General features: G+C 38.7%; 1 protein-coding gene across 3 annotated transcripts in view; it reads right to left on the bottom strand.

Annotated features, from left to right (window-relative positions):
• Positions 1-22,560, bottom strand: part of SPIN1 (spindlin 1) — a 59,070-nt gene that overhangs the window by 6,134 nt on the left and 30,376 nt on the right. For all 3 annotated transcript variants that reach the window (XM_063421571.1, XM_063421570.1, XM_063421569.1), the window contains exons 2-5: positions 14,188-14,416; positions 6,853-6,901; positions 1,436-1,689; positions 205-438 (exon numbers count right to left, since the gene is read on the bottom strand). In XM_063421571.1, coding sequence (XP_063277641.1) covers positions 205-438; positions 1,436-1,689; positions 6,853-6,901; positions 14,188-14,239 — 589 coding nt within the window. In that variant the 5' untranslated portion in view covers positions 14,240-14,416. The remainder of the gene's footprint in view (positions 1-204; positions 439-1,435; positions 1,690-6,852; positions 6,902-14,187; positions 14,417-22,560) is intronic.

Raw genomic sequence — 22,560 nt, 5'->3', positions numbered from 1 at the left:
TTAAGAATAGTTAAGTATTTCAGCAGTTAACACACATGCTTTTTGTTTTACTACCATATTTGTTAGCTGTGATACTTTAAAAAAAAATTAAATGGAATAACAAACATTATGCTTGTTTGTCAGCTCTCTTTTTCATAAATAAAGCCACAGCTAAATGTTTAATACAAAAAACTGCCAGAATAAAGCAGTAACTGGCTTACTTACTTGAATCAGGCATAATGCGAAGGTCACCTTCTTTATAATCATCTAAGAGCTGGTACATGTACAAGACGGGATCTTTTTCGTACGTAATATAAAACCATGTGTTCATAATAGGAGCTCGAGCCAAAACCATCCCCCTCCATTCATCTTTTGAGCCATCCTCTGTCTCAAACATGTGTTCCACAGCTTTACCAATCATTGTGTCTGCCAGGTGGGCATCACTAATTCGAGACGAAGCTGAAATGACAGCATTTCAGAAAGTCATTCAAAAACGTAGATATGTATATTTGCAAAATATAATCTTTATGCTGATTAATGCACAAATCTGATTGGCAGGTAATAAATTCATAGACAAAACAAATAGTGTCCATTCCAGAGAGTTTTGTGCTGCAGAACTAAGACCTTCAGGTCATTGTTAAAATAACAATGAATTATGGTACTCCCTGTAATTAAACAATCATAATGCAAGCTAACAAGAGATCAGTCAAGCAGCAAAGACTCTGAACTTTAGACACTAGACAGAGACACGCACAAACAAAAGGCCTATCTCAGAGCAGTTCTATGATGTTATTAATTCAACTTTGGGCGTTGGTTCCTCCTAACATCACCCTACAGACCGCTACCAATTCCTTTGCCATTTGAAGAAGCTACAGATTTTTCTGTTTACAAACCAGTGTTGACTTGAGTAGATACCAAACTTGGTGGATTGAAAAACCTGCAGTTTAACAATCCAGTGCTAATTCTGAAAAACAAAATGCACTATTACTATTCAGGTTATTTCAGTTAGAAAATGTCTTCCTGCCATTATTATACATACATGGCAGCGGGTACAAGAAAAAAAATGTAACCTTATTACTGTTAGACACACAAAATAGACAACATAGTCTATTATGGCTTAGAATTAAAAATTTAACAGAAATATCAATGTTAATCTAAAAACTACTGTATGTAGTTTTAGATTAACATAGTATGTATGTATGTAAAATGTACTGCATACTACCTTAAGACAAAAGACAGCAACTGCACTCACTAGCATCATCAAAACTTTGTGGAATAGAAAAAAAAAATAAAGCACTTAGATCCTTTGCCATGAGACAAAAATGGAATTGACCAGTAAAATTTAGGTGGTCACAGCTTATCTTGGGGGAAGTCTGGAGGGATTAGTGGAAAACATTTACTGATAAATGTCAGTCAATATGTATATTTATTTAGGAGAAAAAATCTAAACACTCACCAACTCTGTCTGGAAGAACTTCAAGTGCTGAAACTCTTTCATCTTTGTGAAGTTCTAGTCCATACACACAATCAAATCCATCATACTTTATGAGATAGAGTGACGGATTTACAGGAACTTGATCAAGAACTGTGCCCTTCCATTGTGTTACAGGTCCACTCCCTTCTTTCCATCCATGTTGTATCCTGCAGCCTACAATATTTCTTCGTGGCTGAGAAATAGGTTTGCTTGGTCCCACATTGTTTCTATGTTTTCTGTACACAGATACAAACATTGATATTAAACAAGTACATACATATTCAAAATTTTACTTCAGAAAACCGATGTACGCTTTTACATGACAATATATTTTATAGTTCAGCATACTTCATTCTAATTGGGGCATAAAACTTATCATGCTTTATTGGAAAGAAAACCTACTTAAAGTAGTGACACATTTTTGATGTGCTGTATAAGGTAAGTTTCCTAGTAGTAAATTCTAAATCTGATTTGTTTAAGCCAAAATAACTATTCTATCCCTTGCTACACTGAATGTCAAAAGTGAAACTCACCTGATAAAATCTCAAAGCACAAGCTTAGCTAGCAGTATTACAACTTTACTACCTTGTTGCTCTCTGCAGAACAAAAAACAACTTTCCAGGTGGAAGAAGTCAGTGCACGCATTATGTGGCTGACTGAAGTTCTTTCAAAATGTTTGTTTTCCCTAAAACAGACCCGTTTTCACCCAAAGAAAATTTAGGCTCCTTCATTTACAGGTAATTTTGACTCCAAGTAGTTTTAGGGACACATGACAGTAACAACACTTTGTATTTAGTACGAAAAATGAAAAATTGCATGTAATGTAAACAGCCACAGAGGGGATACTCCTTCACGTGGAAAACAGATCAAGTAACTTTTTGGTCCTCCTGATATTTTCATGGACTTGGCATGGATATTCCCTCTGGTTAGTAACAGTTGCTATTCTGATGAACTGTAATGTAATCTATTTGACAGTTCCAAATCACTGAAAGTGTTATACAAGTTTTGTTTTATCCAGCTATTAATAACACATATTGACAATTTCAAACACAAATGGAAGAAACTAAGGGGCATTATGACAATATACAGAATTCTCCTGGATGTCAACTAGTTGTAAAAAAAAATTTTGGGCTATTACTTGTAGCACACATAATTTCAATGGCAGTAATATATGCCAACAACTAGCTTAAAAGTAACATCTAAAAGACGATTAGTTGCAGAAGGCAATACTCCTCCTTAGAGATAGTGATCAAAGAACAAGGTCCCAGGTATGATGAATGCTCTCACAGAAGTCCCTATATAATCCAAAAAATACAGATAACAATCATACCACTGAAATCTTGGAAGCAGTATTTCAGACTAATACACTCACAATATGGTACTGGAATGTTTAACGCTATATCATAACTGTAATCATAACTATTAAAAACAAGATACACAATTAACTTCAGTACTTGTCCCACCTCCAGACTTTAATTCACCATGAAGATCTTAGCAAGAGTGTTTTCAAATTTCACTTTTGTTATCATTTGAGGTTTTCAAAAATCAGACTGCAGTTTTGCATTCCTAACTCTGATAGCACAGATAAGTGGAACAGGTTGGAGTTCCTGTAGAGAGACTCTTCCACACAGCTTGTTCTAATTTTATGCAAAAACCAGAATGCATTTTCAAATTCTAGTTCTGCTCAAGTATTTGTATGTGTTCCTAGATGTAGTAAGTGTCAGTAATAGCTTACTATTACAAAACAAGATCAGAAGTCTGGTTCTCAGCACAATAAAATTGAGTTTCTTTTGTATGCAATTCATTTTGTTAGTGCTAAAGGAACACTGCTTCATTCTGAAGGGAATAAAAATAACTAGAAATAAAAAGTTTAGACTGACATAGCTTTGTCTAGTTTAAGCAGTTTATGTTGCTCATCATTTAATCTTTGAAAAACATCATAATGCTATTGATATTCAACCTCCCAGTCAACTTTACTTTCTGCCTAGAAAGCATAATCCATTTAAATATTTAATTTGGAACAATAAGAAAAAAAAATTTATACTCATTCTGAAAAAAAGATGAAGAAGACAACATAACTGAGTTCAAACATATAACTACGTTTAAAATGCCTCATAGAGCAAAAAGCATTAGGAATTTAATTACAAGTCAAGTACCCTCTAGGTGTACTTGCAGTTCAAATTTTTGTTTGAAGGTTGCATTACTGAACAGCTGCTCACTTCTCGTTTAAAGTGGCTCATACTGTAAGAAAATAGATATTCAAACTAGTATATTACCAAGGAAAACCTACTTCTTGCATCTAAATATGGTAAGAATGCAAGCAAAAGTTTCTAACTATTAATACCTAAGTTATGAATGTACTTCCATGCAAGACAATCAAGTGACCAACTCTCCTCAACAGTATGGCATTTTTGTAATAAATCAAGTTACACAACCTTCTGTGGTGATCTATCCAGAAGGTCCAACACAATTTTTCTCTTTCATTAAAATGATCTTTAAAATTTCTACAGACATTTGCTCTTGAATATTTGAAAACCATTAGACAGACATGTAAGACATGAAGCCAGGAAAAATAAAAAATAGCCAAGTCCTGGAAATAGTTCTTGACACATCAGACACATCTCATTGTAAACGGCCCTTCGATTCCCAAAAGTTTCTGATCCTCTTCTTTATCTTGCAGGCTGTAAGCTGTTAAGTAAAACCTAATGCGATAAAGTTTCATTATCAGAACCAGATACTTTGAAAACATTCTAAAGACTACACAGCCAGAAGGATCTGCCCTGATGTTAAAGCTGTGATGTTAAAGCTGTGTTTATATGGGCCTTGCGTAAACTTTAATTTGGCAACTGCTGCCCGGGAAATGAACATACTGCAGAACTGCAGAGGACAGGTAGCAGAAAAATCAGCCATTACCAGAGGGTTGTGCTTAAAACACAAACCAACCTTTAGAAAAACAGGAATGGCAATGCCCAGTAACCTATAAAGTTACCCCCTTAGGTTTGGCTGTTGATTGTTTTTTATCCTGATCATGTCATCTCAGAAAAACACACGGGGAAAAAAACCCACAAAATCAGAAGGATGAAAGAAAACCACATCTCTCAGATATGCAAAACACGCACAACTGTAAAAAACTGGAATGAAAACTACAAAACACTACAGAAGCAGTACAGCAGCAGTAGTCAGTATGCTTTCAAATCTTCCATGGTACAAACTAGAGAAGTTATTGAAAATACGATACAAAACTTAATACAACAGTGACCTCACTAATGTCTATGACTAATAACAGAATGTGATCAGAAAATTGTTATTAACCACTTTTCACAATATTCAGACTATGACGCACATTAATTAAGTTTTAAGTACAATCTGTACTCCCTCAAAAGTGAAAAAAAAATTATTCAGTTGTGAATTTCAGCTCTAGATGCTGCAGAAGCCAAGAGTATGTTACCTTAAAGTGGTATCAAAATTTCAAAATGTTTAAGTTCACTTGTAGTTAAATTATAACCTACAGCTTGAAGTCTCTGAACTGCTGACTAGAAGAAATCTGGAGAGCCTATGCAGAAAGGATTGTTTCATACCTGTGCTAGATCTTGCACTATCCTTATACACTAAGAGTGGAAAGAATGACATCTATGAGTTTACTGATTGATCTGATGCCAGTGAGGTCAGCTTCGCATTGGCAGAGATCACCACTACGCACAGACACAGCACTTGGAAGAACTGTCCTATAACCACGGAACCATCTCCAGAAGAACCATTTAAAGAGTTCAGAAGGCTCATCCACACTGCTCATTCTATCACAACCTCAATTATCGAGTCATGCCTTGTTCCTCCCTCTGCCACAAACATGAAAACAAACCTTTAAAATCTCAATGGCCTTTGAGTGACAGTAGCCTTCTTTTTCTTTTTCCTTAAATGAGGAGGCAACTTAATAAATAGCTAAATCAGAGACAAAGTATACATTACTAACTCATGGTCTATCATATTGCCTCAGAGTAGTATCAGCATATAGCATTACATCATATTCATATCCTACTCGTTTATGCTAAACTATAAACAATATTCTACTACTCTACTTCATTCTCAGACAAGTCAGTAAGCAGCACACAAGTCATCTTGGCTTGGTACAAAAAACCTTTACTAAATCATAAACAATTGAACTAGGCTAAATTAACATAAAACTAAGCTGGATGCTTAAGTTAAATACCTCAAAATTATGTCACTTAGGATGAAGACTTCTTATGTCCCACAAAAGCCTTTATGCTAAGAAATTTACAGCCTATTTAATTATTTAAATAAGTGTATATTAACACAACAATAAAGACAAATCTAGCCACCCTCAAGTACAAAAGGCAACCCACCTCTGTTAGTCTTCCCATCATACACTCCTTTCTCTGAGCGGTTGAAAAAGAACAAGAGAAATTAAATTTTAACCAACTCTGCCTGCCCCTAGACAAATAAATGTTTCTCTTTGCCTTCTATGAAGATAGACAAGAATGGATAATGATGAGCTGGTGGAAGGCATCAGAGTAGTTTAACATCAGGTGTTGTCTCTGGGAAACAGTTAATACTGTTAACAGTGATTAACTAGTTAACTGTGGAAATAGGACTGCCAAACAAATTGCTTGTGATTGATACACACTATATAACTTTACACTTACAAAGAGCTAGTAACATTTTAAGTTTCCCACTTACCCAGCTTAGATTTCTCTCACCAGATGTAGCCAGATATTGTATCTTGCTGCATGACACTAAGACCAATTATATCCAGAAGATTACCTCTACTTTCACACAGCTACTCACCAGTGTTAAGCTGCTACTATTTTAAATGTTGAAGATGGAAAAATACATGCCATGAAACTGTAGCAAAAGCAGGTATCCTTCCTTCACATACTAATAGCAGCTTCCTTACAGAAGTATTTCAGTACATTCTTTATTTTTAAAAAATGAAAAATCCTTTTCAACACTACAGTTATAGTATGTACATGATTAAATATATCTCAGATTCCTTCCCAACTGGGCTCTTAGTAAGCATGATTTGCAGGTTTTTTTAACCTGGTGACTGCATAAACTCTGTGCCAGAGAACAGACATCCTACAGTAGACATGGCTAAATTGAGGCTTGAAAATCCTTCTTTACAGATTCCAGAAAGAATTTCAAAATTGTATTCGTGTAATACAATGTTAACAGTCAAAACAACGTTTAAAACTTTATCTGTGGGGCTTTCTTTCCTACTACCCTCCTGAAAAAATTACAAGTCTGACACTACACACATATATAGACTGAATATTATTCCCTGGTTTTCAAGAACAAAGTGAGTGGAACAATACAGATACATTTCTAGAACAGTACTTCCAGTTACTGAGAGCTATTCTTTAGTAAATACATTAACAACTTACTTGTGGGATGTTCTTTTCTTCATCATGCTGGCAGACACTCCTGCATGACCTACAACATAAAAGATGTTGAAATTACTGAAAATTAATTTAAAAACTTACATAAAAGCCTTCATATTGAATGTCAAAATATAAACAATCCAAACACTTCATGTTATGACTGATCCGTGACCTGCTAAAATGGGAAAAGGCTCGAGAGGTAGGCATTGGCTGTATGCACAGGAAGCTGTGGTGAGCTGGCCTTGGCTGGATGCCAGGTACCCACCAAAGCTGCTCTATTCCTTCTCTCAGCTGGACAAGGGAGAGAAAATACAAGAAAAGGTTCCTGGGTCAAGACAGGGACAGAAACGCATCACTCACCAATTACCATCACAGGCAAACCAGGCTTGACTTCAGGAATATTAATTTATTACCAACCAAGTCAGAGTAAGAAAGATGATGAGAAATAAAGCCGAATCTTAAAAATGCCTTCCTCCCAGCTCTCCCTTCTTCCTGGGCCTAACTTCACTCCCATTTTTTTTTCTACCTCCTCTCTCCCAGGTAGCACAAAGGGACAGGAAATGATGCAGTCATGTTAATGCAGCCAGTTAATCACACATTGTCTCTGCTGTATCCTTCTTTCTCGTCAGGGTTAGGGTTAGTTCTCCCTCCTCAGAGGAAGGACTCCTCTCACTCTTTCCCCACTGCAGTTTGGGGTCCCTTACACAGGAGACAGTCCTCCAAACCTCTCCAACATGAATCCATCTCAGGGGCTACAGTCCTTCACAAGCAGCTCCAGCATGGATCTCTCCCACAGTGTGCCATTCCTCTGAAACAGGCTGCTCTGCAGTGGGCCCCTCACAGGGTCACAAGTCCTGCCAGGAAACCTGCTCCAGTGCAGAATTCCTGCAGGCTCACGGATTCCTTCAGTCACATCCACCCGCCCCAGTGCAGGGTCCTCCATGCGCGCGTTGCAGGGGCACAGCTGCTTCACCCTGATCTTCACCATGGGCTGCACGGGACCTTCTGCACCAGTGCCTGGAGCACCTCCTACCTCTCCTCCTGCACTGACCTTGGTGGCTGCAGGGGCTACTACACTCACATAGATTCACTTCTCTCCTGCAATTGCTGTAGTATAGGATCTTCCCTCTGTTCTTAAATACAACATCCCAATGGCACTACCACTGTCACTGACAGTCTCAGCTCTGGCCAGTGGCAGGTCCATCTCGGAGCTGCCTGGGTGGCACTGGCTCTCTTGAACACAAGAGAAGATTCTAGCTGCTTCTCACAGAAGTCACCCTTGCACCCCCTGGTACCTTGCCATGCAAACCCAACACAGAAGCTCAGTGATGAACATAAGGAGTGACTGACATCAACTATTAAAATGAAAGTTGAACTAACACAACAGGGACAATAGCTGCGCATCAGGAATCTGCATTTCCAACAGTAATGATATCTGAAATGTTCTTAATTTTTAAAAATTAGGCCTTATGTGTCAATTACTGCAGTAAAGATCCTACTTGCAATTTTTGACTGTTACAAAACCAAATAAAGAAACTGATTATTTGTAAAAACTTAGCTGGAAAAACAAAAACAGCATCACAAAAAGTTTGATTAGAAACCTGTCAGACTTAAGGACTATTACTACCTGTAAAAAAGCTTTCTAAGCATAATTGCAGTTACCTCTCTGTATATGAGGTGGCTGTGTTCTACTACTATATAATATAATAGAACACATTTTATTACACATATGGTGGTGTTTTATTAAAAGAAGAAAGTAATTTCTTAAAATCCAAGAACTGTTCTTACAAAACAGAGAAACTTCATCACCAGAAGATGAATATGTGTACTTTGCATTTTACATTTCCAGCTAATGAGAGAAAAGTAAGATTTTGGCTAAAGTAGCTCAGGTAAAAACACAACAAAACAACAGAATGGTGCAGCACAAGAATTTGCTTTCTGTCCACCTCTCAAGGACTTTGGTACCTGTGAGTAAGAAGGGAGGTGGGAAGTGTTTATCTTCCTAAGTCAAGAACAGAAACACTAGACTGACACAGAAGGAAGGTTTACTATAGCACTTGCAGTAAGTACAGAGAAGTTATGCCAACCTCTGGGAATGGGGTTTTGCTGTTTGCTAACTTCTCATTTTGGAATCTTCAGATTTTTGGTAAGATTCAACTTGTTCACTGATGTAATGCGCTCTATACCAAAGACAACACAGGCAACTAAGTACTGCTCATCATCTTAAGTCAGGCAGCATCTTAAGAGAGTGCCTAGTTTAACAGATGAAGTAATGGCATTTGGATGTTTAATAAAAATATCAATAACAAGTATTTGACGATCATAAGTTAAACACACCCTTGTACCAACCAGATGCCAATCTACCACAATCTGCCCTCCTAATCTGCACCATTTGAGTTCAGATAGGTCTCAGGGAGATGCAAACTCCTTTTATGGGTGTATCAAGTTACACTACTGAACTGCTTGACTACACAACTGTAGAAAGTGCAACAGAAGTCTCTGTCTTCTACAGCAGCTCTGGACATGGGAACAGAACAGCACAGAATCCTTATGTTTAACATATTCTAGTAAGAAGGTTAATGTCACTATTGTTTTAAGGATGGCATGAGAATAATGGCATGACTCCCAGCTAATTTAGCAAGTGAGAGTGATCCTTATTTTTCAAAAACTTCTTTTTATACAGAACTTTGGGACAATGAATATGATTGGTCATTTAGAGCCTACACCTCTTTGTAAACATCTTTGCTAGTAAACATGTTAGAAAAACACCACCTGCTAACTGTTTTTCACCTCCCAAGGATTGTTTAGATTCCTCCTTAGGATTTTCCCAGGCCAGAATGAGAGAATCGCTCTCTTGTCTTTCACACAGACTATAGTCAGTGCCTGAAGCCTAAAATCTGACTACTGTCAGCTCCCACAGGTTTAAATCAGAATTATCTGTTTCTTGAATCTTTCTTGGCCCATAAGAATGGACGAGCTGGACATGACCCAGCCATGGGCACTCCCAGCCCAGAAAGTCAAATGTGTTCTGGCTGCATCCAGAGCAGCGTGGGCAGCAGGGGAGGGAGGGGATTCTGCCCCTCTGCTCTGCTCTGGTGAGACCCCACTGGAACCCTGCATCCAGCTCTGGGGTCCCAGAACTGAACAGACCTGCTGGAATGAGGTCACAGGAAAGCTGTGAAGACGACTGGATGGCTGGAGCATCTCCTGCATGAAGAAAGGTGAGAGTTGGGATTGTTTGGCCTAGAGAAGAGAAAGCTCTGAGAACTAATTGCAGCCTTCCAGTATGTGAAGGAGGCCTATAAGAAAGACGGGGACAGGACCCATTGTGGTAAGACACAGGGTAATGATTTTAAAATGGAGAAGGTTAGATTTAAGAAAGAAGCTTTTTAAATTGTATGTGGTGAAATACTAGCACAGGTTGCCCAGAGGTGGTGGTTGCCCCATCCCTGGAAGTGTCCAGGCTGTAGGGGGCACAAAACAACCAGATCTAATTGAAGATGTCCCCACTAATTGCAGGAGTTGGACAAGATGATCTTTAAAAGGTCTCTTTCATTTCAAACTCTTTTTTTTAGTTTTTATGACTAAGAGCACAGAAACATTTTTGTTAGAAAGTGACCACAACCTCCAGCTTCCAGACAAGAGCAACAGAAGTAAGTATTCAATTGTCATACCATGTTTTGTCATAGTGGTCATACTTGTGTTTTCTGAGACTCATTAATTCTGCTCCTTATAGTAAACCCTTAAAATTCAACAACAAAACTAGAAACAAGTCCTGTTTCTGAATATTTCTACTTTACTCAGAAAAAGATAAAGGATATGACAATAATAATAATAAAAAAAATCTTTCAGGATGTTGGCTTCAAGGGAAATGTACACGTCATTTCACCTAGGCCTATAGGAGAGTAAGAAGGATGGGAGAAAGCTACTGGCAATGTTTTGCTATTACAACGTGAGTTGGTACCCTCCATGCAATCCATGAAAATCAGACAGGTTCTTCAGAAAACAGCAACCATATTTTACTTCTCTGAATATCTCCTATGTTTACAACAAGCAGCAAAACCCAGATGCTTTAACCTGTATTCCAGAAGCATCTATGGGAACAGCATTAATTCCACTTTGTATCTGGAGACTATTTCAGAATTACTTTCAGGAACCTAACAAACACTTTAGTGTGCTGATTCACACCTAGTATTGCTCAACCTCAACTTCAAAGAGTTCGAAGAAGGGATGTCTTTTAATTGAAGTAGGTCAGAAGTACAACCATAAACCAAATTTTAATTGCAGAAAAGATTTCTCTGCAATTGTAAGCAATTCACATCCATTATCTCTTTTCTTAGTTCATAAACTTTTACACTTGCTTTTTTGGGTGAAAAAAATAGATATGCTCATTTATGACTCAATAGTTACAGGTGTTAAAAGTTTTCTTTACTAAGAGAGTAGTTTTATGTTTTCAAACCATCCAGTAAAGGCTTTACAATTGCTCCTGACCATCATGAAGTTTGGTAGGATTCTGTATCTCTGGGAGAACACTGCTAAGAAAGACTCCAGAGGGCCAAGCCTTTCACTTATATAGCATTAAACAGGTGATCATTAGATTTAAAAGGGTCAATTGTGTTAATGCAGGGTAATCACATTTTACAAACAATTATACTGTATTTTTTTAAAAAGGGCTGTATTTCTCCTACATTTGGGACAGCAATACACTGTTAAGAGAGACAGGCAGACACACTGCCAACAGCACCTGTCTGATTTATGGAAACTATATCATGGAAAGCAACTCTACACTTTCACAAACTCTGTAACCATGTACTCTACTGTTGTGTAAAAATCAAATGCGTATTCTTTTCTCCACCTTCAATCCTACCCTTTGTCTCTCAAAAAGGAACTAAGTACAAAGTATGTTTCCCAGAGACAGAGATTTCAAAGCCTAGATATTGTAAATCACATGTACCTCTTCCTTTACACCTACTTTACAACATATAAAAGCATTTCTTTCCCAAGCAGATAGAAAGGACAGCTGAAAATTGGCTTTGTCAAAGGTACCACCAACCTGTAGTGTCACTGATTGATAAGTCTCTACAACAGGATGAAATCAAAGCCAGTTGAAAAATGTTAATACATTAAATTTTCCCCTATATGAATACCTGACACTACCACTGGTTTATCTCTACCTCCAGACTGTTTTTTGCAATCTGTACATGATCTGAAAGTCTCCTAGAACCCTGCAATTTTATTATTTTACATGATTAACATATCAAATATAAAATACATAGACTACTTCTACTCTTTCACTGTATCTTTTTCTTTTATTAATTTTTCCTCCTGATAAGGACTATATTACTGCTTTATTATCCAATCCCAGATGACAGCAATTTTATAGGCAAGACTTAAAATCCTAATTTCTACTTAAAATGTATTCTGGATCACTATGTGCTGTTCATAAAGTTTCTTGGCAACTGGAAACCACCTTTTAAAATGGAAGGCAATAAATAAGATATTTGTATCCATAATGTTGTAAAGCTCAGCAAGTCTGATTTGAAAGTTACTTCCTTAAGTACAACTTTTTTTCTTCTTTTACAGCTGTTATAGGCAATCTCACAGATCCTCTTGAGGTTACCTGGTTCAGCCATATGATGGGGAAAGGGACTTTTCACTAGATCAAGTTGCTTAATATCCCTTTGAACATAAACTTAAACATGTCCAACGAGGAGTCACTCACATTTGGGTAACCTGTTCCTGTTTCACCATGCTCATCGTAAAAAATTTCTGAACTGTACTCTCCGTCCAAAACAACTACCTCATATACAGTCACTGAAGGCTTTGGCAAATAGTCTTTCTCTGTCTTTCTCCCACTCAAAAACAAAAAGGCTGCACTCCCTGGAGCCTCCTCTTCTCCTGGCTGAACATGCACAACTCTCAGCCTTTTCTCGTGAGAGGAGCTCCAGCCCTGTGGTCATTCATGGCCATACTCTGGACCTACTCTCTCTCAGTTTGAAGGCATTTCCCCTTGTCGTTACATGAGCTTGTAAATAGCTCCTCTTCAGCTTTCTTTTAAGTCCCCTTCAGGTACCAGCAGGCCATAATTAGGACACCTTGGAGCATTCTCTCTCCAGGCTAAACAACCACAGCTCTTGAAACTGGTCCTTGTAGGAGAAGTGCTCCAGGCCTCAGATTATCTTCACGGCCCTCCTCTGGACTCACTTCAACTAGTCTACATCACTCTTACATTAAGGGCCCTAGAGCTGGACGCAGTGCTCCAGGTTGTGTCTCACTGGACTGAACTAGAGAGGCAGTAAGGCCTCCCTCAGCCTGCTGGTAATGTTGCTTTTGATGCAGCCCAGGATGTGAGAGGTCATTGGGCCTGTGAGTATACCGTGATGGGTCATGCTGAGGTCACGTTCTCATTTGCCAACACCCCTGAGTCCTTCTTGTTGAGGCTGCCCTCAGCCATTGTCTGTCCAGGATGTATTTGTGCTTGTAATTGCCACAATGCAGATGCAAGTGCCTGGTACCTTGCCTTGTTGAATGTTGCCAGGCATGCAGTGGCCCACCTCTCAATCCTGTCCAGGTTCCTCTGGATGGCATCCCTTCCCTTCAGCATGCTTGGTGTCTTCAGCAAACCCGCTGAGAAACCACCCCTACCAATGAATAAGATGTTAAACAATGCTGCTCCCAGTGATGACACCTGAGGAGCTCTACTCACCACTGCCTCTACTTGGTCACTGAAACAAGTGTTCAAGACTTTGCACTGCATCTCTCCTTTGAAACCTGTAGCTGCTATTTGAAAGGTAACTGTACTACCTTTGGAATCAGTATATATTTCAAATAAGTGACAGCAAATCTTAACAGTCTCAGGTAAAGTATACCTTTTTAAGTTTCCAAAGGGTTACTGAGAAATCCTCCAGTATCAATTTCAGTTTTCAATGAATCAAATGTGTATTTGGAAGCACCCAAATGGTCTACTGCTTAGGTATTTTAAAAGTTAACTGAGCTTTCCCAATTACATTTGTCAGTTGGTTTCCTGAGAGTTTCATAAAAGCTGTAATTCACAATGGTTGGTGATATAAAATATGTTGATTTTATCCACACAGGTCACTTATTCATAACTTTTGAGGCAATACAAAATAGGAAGGTCAGATCTGTATTGCTAAATTTATGTTTGTCTTTTCAAGCCATGACCTAGAATAAAAGTAAATTTTCTTTTAAAACAGGAATTATGATATCTAACACGGTTAACATCTGCAGAAAAACATTAACATATTTAAAAACCCAATAAAGTAAGAACACTTTCTATCCATTAAAAACAAAGAAAACCATCCAGAAAGAACACCTCACCTGCATCAGCTCTGGATCGCTGACCTGGTGATTTTCCAAATGGGGTCTTCATTCATCTGTGTTTAAGTGAGCAGCAAAGCTGCTGGACTAGGGTGAAAATCCAGTTCTTTCCAACTTCCAGGATACCTTCTTTTTAGTCTTAGGATTAGACAACCACTTATTAATCCACCATTCAATCAAGAACTTGTTCTTCCTCTAATGTAGAAGATGCACTTTCAATTACAGTACTCTGAAAAACAAAACAGGTGAAGTGTAAGTAGCTTGATTTTAAAACAAAAACATTCTATCTTAACCAAACCTCATTTTAATGCTTATTTTCATATGCAGTAGGATATTCCTTCACATTCTGTTAGTCTGCAAACTTTCAGCAACACAGGACATATATGGCCAAACAAATACAAGGGCTGCTACTTTTATCTCCTAGTCCCAGTAAAGTTCCACATCACTATGTCAATTATATAGAGAAAGAAAAGCTTTTTAAAAACCACTGAGCTTAACACAGGGAAGTATGGCTACTAACTTAGAAGAAACTGTACTACCTTTACCTGGTTAAAGCACCAATCAACTCTTTCCATTTGTTAGAAATAACTTGCTCCCACTCACAGCAGAATAACTTTGCTTCACAAAAATTTTTTAAAAGTCAGTTGAAAAAAATGCAACACAAGAGGTTTTAAAATCACTGATTTCACTGCAATAACTCTTCATGCCAGCAATTTACTGAGTAGGTCAATAGTTCATAGATCTGATGATTCATAGATCTGTTTAAGTTTCTGGCAACTCTCTCCACCTAAGATCATCAAAAGCACTACAGCATTTACTCATCATGCTCCTCTAGATGAGGGAGGTAAGTCAGAACAACTTTTTAATAGATTTTTCATGATTTAATTACAGAAATTTTTGACCATGTGAAAAAAATCAAAGCATTACAGGCTAACTTATTGCAGAGTAACATTTCTGGGCCAGAAACATTTATGCATAAGAATTCACTACTTCAGTGTTGGCCACAAACACGGCAAATGAGATTAGATCACTTCCTTAAGAAATGCCACTGCTAATCTGTGAAGAGACAGGGCCTGTCCAGTCTGTGACCCAGCACTATCTTCCCCCTTTTACTTCAGTTTTGGAAACTGATGTAAATTTTCATACAGGGGTTAAAACCAGATGAATGCCCCTAACTAGTGTTCCGGATGAGGGATTAAATGTATATGAAGCTTGTGCCTTACCAGATAAGGGAACATACAGGTGACACACTTTGGGGTATGGTGAAACTTACACAGAAAAACGCATTTACATCTAACACTTGACATTTCTTTCAAGAATTGTACCCATTAACTTCTTGCAACTATACAGCAACAAAGAGCAATATACCTAGGAAAAATCGGTAGGGAGTAATCTGCAGGTTTTAGAAAGAACTAACTTAAGACATTGACAGTCCGGAACTCATAAGAATTTGTGGAATTAAAAAAAATACTTACAGAAACTTTCTATTTTTTCCACATTTCATGTCATCCTGAAGTCTACCAATGTATATCAACCAATGCTAAATGATACCATGGCAACAATATTCAACAATATTCTAATAGGAAGCAACTAGCTTGCTTAACTAGTTTACTGGAAACACAGGATAAAGATTTTTTTTTTACTGAACTCATATGTATTCTGCTATGGATTAAAATACATTAATATAGAAGCATCACAGATTATGAAAAAAACAACTCTAAAAGTTGTAGCACTGCTGTAATATACTACCATACTCAGTCTCACAGGTACTGCATAAACATACAAGAAATCAATTGTTTTCCCCCAGAGAAGCTATTAGTTGAGAAACGATTGTAATATTATTACATCTTCTGATCTAAAACCCCCCACAAAACTAAAAGAACAATCTCTTCAAAACATAAACCAAACCACCACCTCTACAAATTCACAAAATACATTCTCCAGATTTAGAAAATAAACCCTTCTATATAGTAAGTTGTTGAACTGTTATTCAGAGGAGTTGTTTTTCAACACCTGTAGTACACACTTACCCCTCACAAGATTTCCAATTCATAGTAAAAACATTAAGTACTAGATATTTTGATTTCACTGCTTCTGCAGTTATGTGTAGAAAAATAACTAAAACACCACAAAAGATATTGTTTTCTACTAGTTAAATTATTTTGTAATAGAATATCCCCAATCATTACTATGCCCCAAGTTTGAAATCATGCTTTGGAGACAGAAAATTTATTCCTAATCCTTTTCAAGTCACAATTCATTTGCTACCACTTAATAAAGTGCTTAAGTATATTCTGAACCTATGGATGGACACAATGTTACTGAAGTTAAAACTAGATACAGCCATTTAAACTTATTTTCTAGAAACTAAGACTAACTGCTACCAGTTCAAAGCCTTACTGAAGATGAAACTAGTGCTTTCCTAACACTAGCATTCCAAATTCAATTTACATTTCAGTTGCATAGTGACAGTTCTGAAGATACCAATAATGAGGCATAAAACCTGATTTTCTGAAAACAAATTGATGCACTTTAGCAACATTCTGAATTTTTAAGAATATGTTAGTAAGTCTTACTTATTTGATTAAAAATACACCAAACCCCATAGAACTTAGGAATCTCAAATGTGATAAATGACAAACTATCAGTCCACTTAATGCCAACATAAAAATATCTTGATCTCCTAATATGGAAAATCATAAAGAAAAGAAAATTAACTCACAAAATAAAAACTTTTACTGCAATTCTCAATAATGTTTCACATAAAGGTTAAGAAACACAAAATCAAAACACACTTCTGATGCACTGAGTTGCAATAAGCTCTTCCATTAAGAAAGAGCAGATACTCCTTGTTTGGCTGTATGCAAGATAATCAATGAAACAATCAACTTTTCTAAAGTCATTCTGTTGATAGTGGCAGACACAGTAAATCCAAGGTAAGCAGAGGTTTTTTGGAATACAAAGTGACACACATTCAAAGCTGCTTAGACCAGACTTTACAGACTGCCAGTAACTACCTGAAGAGAAGTGCCACTGCCTACTTGTCAGACACCCATTTCCCCAACAGCCAGCAGCACAGGTCATGATGGGTGCAGCTGCAGGTACCAGTTAAAAGATAGACATTGTTTTGACTTGTGAGCTGCTATTCACCAGCCCAGGTGTGTTGCTTATCTGTTTTTACAAGCTTTTCTACAAAAAAGCATACTTTAGGAAAAAATGTGGAAATTAGAGGACTACTTTGTCTGATAGTAGTCGAATTATTAAGGAGTGTTTCAGAGACTATTAAGTGTTAGATTAGAAACACTAGCATTACAAATTGTCAATCACACCAGTTCTGTCTGAGAATAGTGGAATTGCACTATCAAAATAGGCAGGAAGACATGACATAAAAAAATAAAGTCACGAAAAAATGTTTTTTGCCGTATAAAGGGAAATAACGGAAAAACCAATATATACAGAGTTCACTCTTCACTGTGAACTATCTTAACCTTCTCTATAAACTTAGTTGTTTACAAACATTAAAATGTTTTTATGAGCTTTTAACTTCATGAAAATAAGTGTAAGCACCTAAAATAACTCCCTAGCTTAAATTTTAGTGGACATTCCTGTCTGTATTTCCAAAAAATTGCATGCATTTTACTGCAACACAATGTTACTTTCACAAAAATGCTTCATGGCTCTACTATCCACTGAAGAGAGGCGTTAGCTCACAAAACCAGTGATAATGCTGACACCAAGCCCACAATTTTAAGTGCCTCACTCCTAACCAGCATATTTAAATTTTTCCATTATGAACACAGAAGCAAGTATTTGCTGAGGAAATCCTTTAGGGGCAGAGAAGTTTGAAAAGAGAGGAAGGGTAATAGCATGCGCTGCTCGTATTCAGATGATACCATTTCTGACAAAAGTGGCAGGCTCGCACCTTCTCAGGTCTGCTCCGGCTGTCAGAGCCACCAGTCATGAGGCCTTCTGGCACCACCTGGTGGGCATCAACATTTTTACTTCACTATCTAAAATACTTCTGTATGCAACTCGCTGAGAACTTCCACTGCCAGCTGCTCAGGAGAGGAAGGGCACTTCACAAGAATGTTCTGGGGAAGGAGTCCTTCTAAACTGAAATGCATCAACTAAATTCCTTGGTAAAGTAACTGTGATTTCCTTAATCAGCTGGTACATGTTTCAGATGAAGTAGTAGTATAGTTTATTCCAGCGCTAACAAGTTGGATGAAGCATGTTATTCAGCATGTTATTCAGTCTGTTATTCAGACCCTCTAATCCTTACTATATGAGCAGAAAGGATCATTCTATGCAAGTCTTCTGCACATGCCTTCCCAAAGACAATCTTAGTGTTAAGATATAGCCTAAATAATGGGGGAAATAAAAATATGCCTGTTTTAGTTTCTTACTGTTGGGTTCGTGGTGGTTTTTTGGGGGGTTTTTTGGTTTTTTTTTTTTTTTTCTTTCTTTCTTTTTTTTTGTTCCCCAGTAAAAAGTCCCAAACACTTTCCTGTGGTACATGAATTCAGCAACTCAAATTCCAAATTTCTGAAATACCCTACCTGCTTGACCAGCATATTAGTTATTAGAAACTTCTTTTATTCTATACTAGGATTTCTTGTAGGTAGTAAGATCTGATGTCTAAGAAGAAAATACAGTTACTGTACATGAAGTCTAAAGACAAAAGTGATTTGCAGCTGACAACACTGGAAATAATACATTTCAGAAGCATGTTTATGAATTGAAAGACCCCAGAGTAAAACTACCTCTCCACTATGATGGTCTCTGCAGTTTTACCTGTACCCAGAGAGGTGCTGTTAACAGTTGTACAGAAACACGCAACTCTGGTGTACAACTGTGTGTGCACATATACAAATACAGACATAGGCTGCTGCACAGGTACTGGCTGTATGGGGCTTTGACGTGGTCTAGGGAAAGAAATCCCTGCCAATGGCAGGGCAGTTAGACTAGACGTTCTTTAAAGGCTCCTTCCAACACAAACTACTTTCACGATAGATATAAACTCACACAATTCAAAGTTAACTCCACCTTGCAATGTCATAGTGATGAAACTGCGGATTATTCAGCAGAAGACTAGAAGAATCTGAAACTCATGCACATTGTCTTTTGTTGATGGGGTGTCATTAAAATTTAAGAGACAGTACAATGGCATTTCTAATTATTATTAAAATATTTTAGCATAAGCAAACAGGGAAGTTATTTACCATAACAAAAAACGATACAAAAAGGTTTGCTTATGGTAGTAGGGAGGGGGTGGAACTCAGAACTGCATGGGTATGGCTTATATTGCTATTCTATGGCATCAACACTGCAGGGCATGTGGGGGTGGGTGCCCCTGGGTAGTCACCTTTTCTCAGGGGCAAGAAAAGGTGAGCACCATGCAGAAATGACACCACTTTGCTTACCTCTTCCTCAGATGTTGCTGGAATCAGCTGAGTGGACCCTGCCCTCTCTTGCGGCTCCTCATGCACTCCCGGCCGCCAGGAGAGGGCGGCTCTGGGTGGCAAACACAGCTGAGCTCAGCAGAGCTCTTAAAAGCCATGGTGCCTGCTGGGAACCACGCCCTAGCAGAGTAAAAAGGGCAAAAGCAGCTGTGCTGGGGTGAGAAACAGCCATGGGGAACAAAGCAGTGGCATGGCACAATGTGAATGCTCTTGTTTTCATGGGTCAGTCACTGTTTTCCATTATCCCAGGCCTGCAGGACAAGGAGAGCACTCTCCACAGTGCCTGTCATCTTGTCTTTGCCTGGGGAAAACACATGGTGCACATGGCGCTGCAGGGAGTGTCTGTCATATTGACTTTGTCCCAGCTGCCACAGAGAACCACATGGAGGTAGTTCTGGAAACACCTGTTTCCATGTATAACGCATCTTCTCTTCTTGTATGCTTTTGTTATTAACATTGCTGCTATAACTGTATGTTTCTTATTCCAGTGCTGTTCGCTTTCTCTAGCTCGTGATTTCAACCCACAGTCTCTGCCTTTGTCAGGAAGAGGGAGAGAGTTTAATTTGTGGCTTGTGTCAAACCACTGCATTCATTGGTGCCCATTGTGAGCCACAAAAGGGTAGACATAGCTTTGATTTAGGTACAGAACTCTCTAGCCACAGCTGCGCTAATTTTTCATGGAGGTGTGATATTTATCCCTGTATATATTCCTATACATACTCCCCAGGAGGCTGTTTTTCCACAGCAGGGAGAAGATCAGGATTGCTTAGCACTGTGTGGCATCATTTTATGACGCGGTAATATCAATGGCAATGAAGGTCATTTGGGATGTGTATTAAGTGCTGTTCACCTGTTCTGGCCTTGGCTGCTACCTCTGAGGATTCATTAATAACACTATCCAGCCTGCAGGGGGCCAGTGGACAATGATTTTTCTGCCTTTCATCCCTTTTCCCTCCTTTGGGCCTGCTACAACAGTTTTTGAGAATCTTGAATTCTATTTGGATTTAAAGAAAGTGTATTTGCAATGTCTGTCAAATTTCCTCACGGCAGTCTTGAACAAGTGCAATTTAGAAAAAGTGACGTCTATACAATATTTCGAGTCAGGATAGACACATCTAGGGAAGTTGGTCAGAGAACTGCCCTGGAGCTGAACATTCATGGGTAGCATGGGATGGTGGAGAAAATGAGCCAGTTTGTAAAGGAATATGTTACTCCAGTGGTTTGGAAGTCCACCCCTGAAAAATATAGGACCTGGATAAAGTGGCAAAACACTTGAAAGAAAAATGCTGTGACAGCTGCAGAGAGGAGCAAAGTTATCCAACTTGCTGGGCCATGGCCACTACTCATCATACACTGCTTTTTACTACACAGCACTCTCAGAGAGAGGAGAGGAAAGCAGAGCAGCAGGCCGCAAGGTCACTCAAACTGCAGCTCAACCACAGGAACAACCCATGCCAATAGCAGCTGCCCCCGTCCAGAAGAAAAAAATGCAAGAACAAATCAGTTCACATGGTGAGGGATGAAGAAGCAACAGGACCCTCAAAAACAGAGGAAGAGACAGGGCCAAACGTAATCACCTGATCCCTATCCACAGGTGAGCTCTGAGATACACTAGAAGATTACAGCCCCAGGCCCGTGAGCCCTTCTGACCTAGATGCTTCATGCTGGGTATCATGGCAAATGGTGCAACACTAGATGGCAATGAGGCCAAGCAATTAGGATCTCTGTCCTGGAATGCAGGCATTGAGCAAGTGATTTAGGAAAGACCAGAAACTCTCAGCCTCTGGAAGTAACTCCTGTCAAGTCTGATGGAAAAGTATCTTTGCACAGATGACCTTTTAGTGCACCAACACAAGTGGAACACCAGTGGAGGCAAAGCATCCAGTACCTGAGAGAATTAGTTGTACTGGAGGTAATCTGTAGGCATTCAAATCATGAACAGTCCCCTATAAATAGAGATGATATCCAACATATACAAAACATTTGGAGAAGTTCCTACAGAGCATGCCAGTGTCACATGCCAACTCACTGGCAACGAAGTCATAGAAGGAAGGAGGAGAAAAAGTGAACAATTTGGTTTGGCTACCAAACTCCAGCTATATGAAGACACTATCACCATGCCAATACAGGACTGCATCACTGCATCTCACCTGTGAAATGACTGTCCAAGGACTTACAATTGAAGAGGACCAACAACAATTTTAAAAATACTATCAAAAGTTTAAGGAGGAAATATCCCATACCTTACCAGTAGGGATCAGAGTTTCTGGTATTACGCAGCAGGGGCTCCCCAGCTAGAGAGAGAGGGTACACACCACAAGGTAATCGTGGTTCTACCTGCATGACCACCAAAAACACATAATGAAGTGGGATGGAAAACCCACCTCTGCTCTAGCAGCACCTGTGTTGACAGGAAGAATAACCACCACATGAAACTTTTTGATAATTAATGATGCTCCAGTTTTCCCTGGGCAAGTCCTCAGAGATTAAAAAGGCTGATGTTATTTCTGATCCTCCTGAAGGGACCTCCGGATCACATTTACAAGAAGTAACAAGTACCATGACCAGACTGAGAGATGCCCTGCCTCTAAACACGAGGGGTAAATTCAGGTCTACCAGAATGTGGATCTGATGGCCTGGCACATGAGTCCCCTAAGAATATAAGGTATTAGTCAGCACCAACACACCCTGCACCCTGATGCCATCAAGACATGTAGGGGCAGAATCCACCTCTATTTCAGAGGTGACAGGGTGATCCTAACAGTTGACTCCACTGAAAGCTGAAGTGAGCATGACTGGAAATGAATGGCAAGAACATTTCCTCAGGAGACTGTGGCTCTGGGTGCCAAGCACAGCAGAGTCCAGAGGAGCTGAGTGGAGATGTCAAAAGTAGTGTCACTGGTTCAAGAAG

The sequence above is a fragment of the Prinia subflava genome, chromosome Z (assembly GCF_021018805.1).
Source record: "Prinia subflava isolate CZ2003 ecotype Zambia chromosome Z, Cam_Psub_1.2, whole genome shotgun sequence".
Lineage (NCBI taxonomy): Eukaryota > Metazoa > Chordata > Aves > Passeriformes > Cisticolidae > Prinia > Prinia subflava.
Note: the sequence above shows the minus strand (reverse complement) of the source record. Positions and strands in the feature narration are given on the sequence as shown.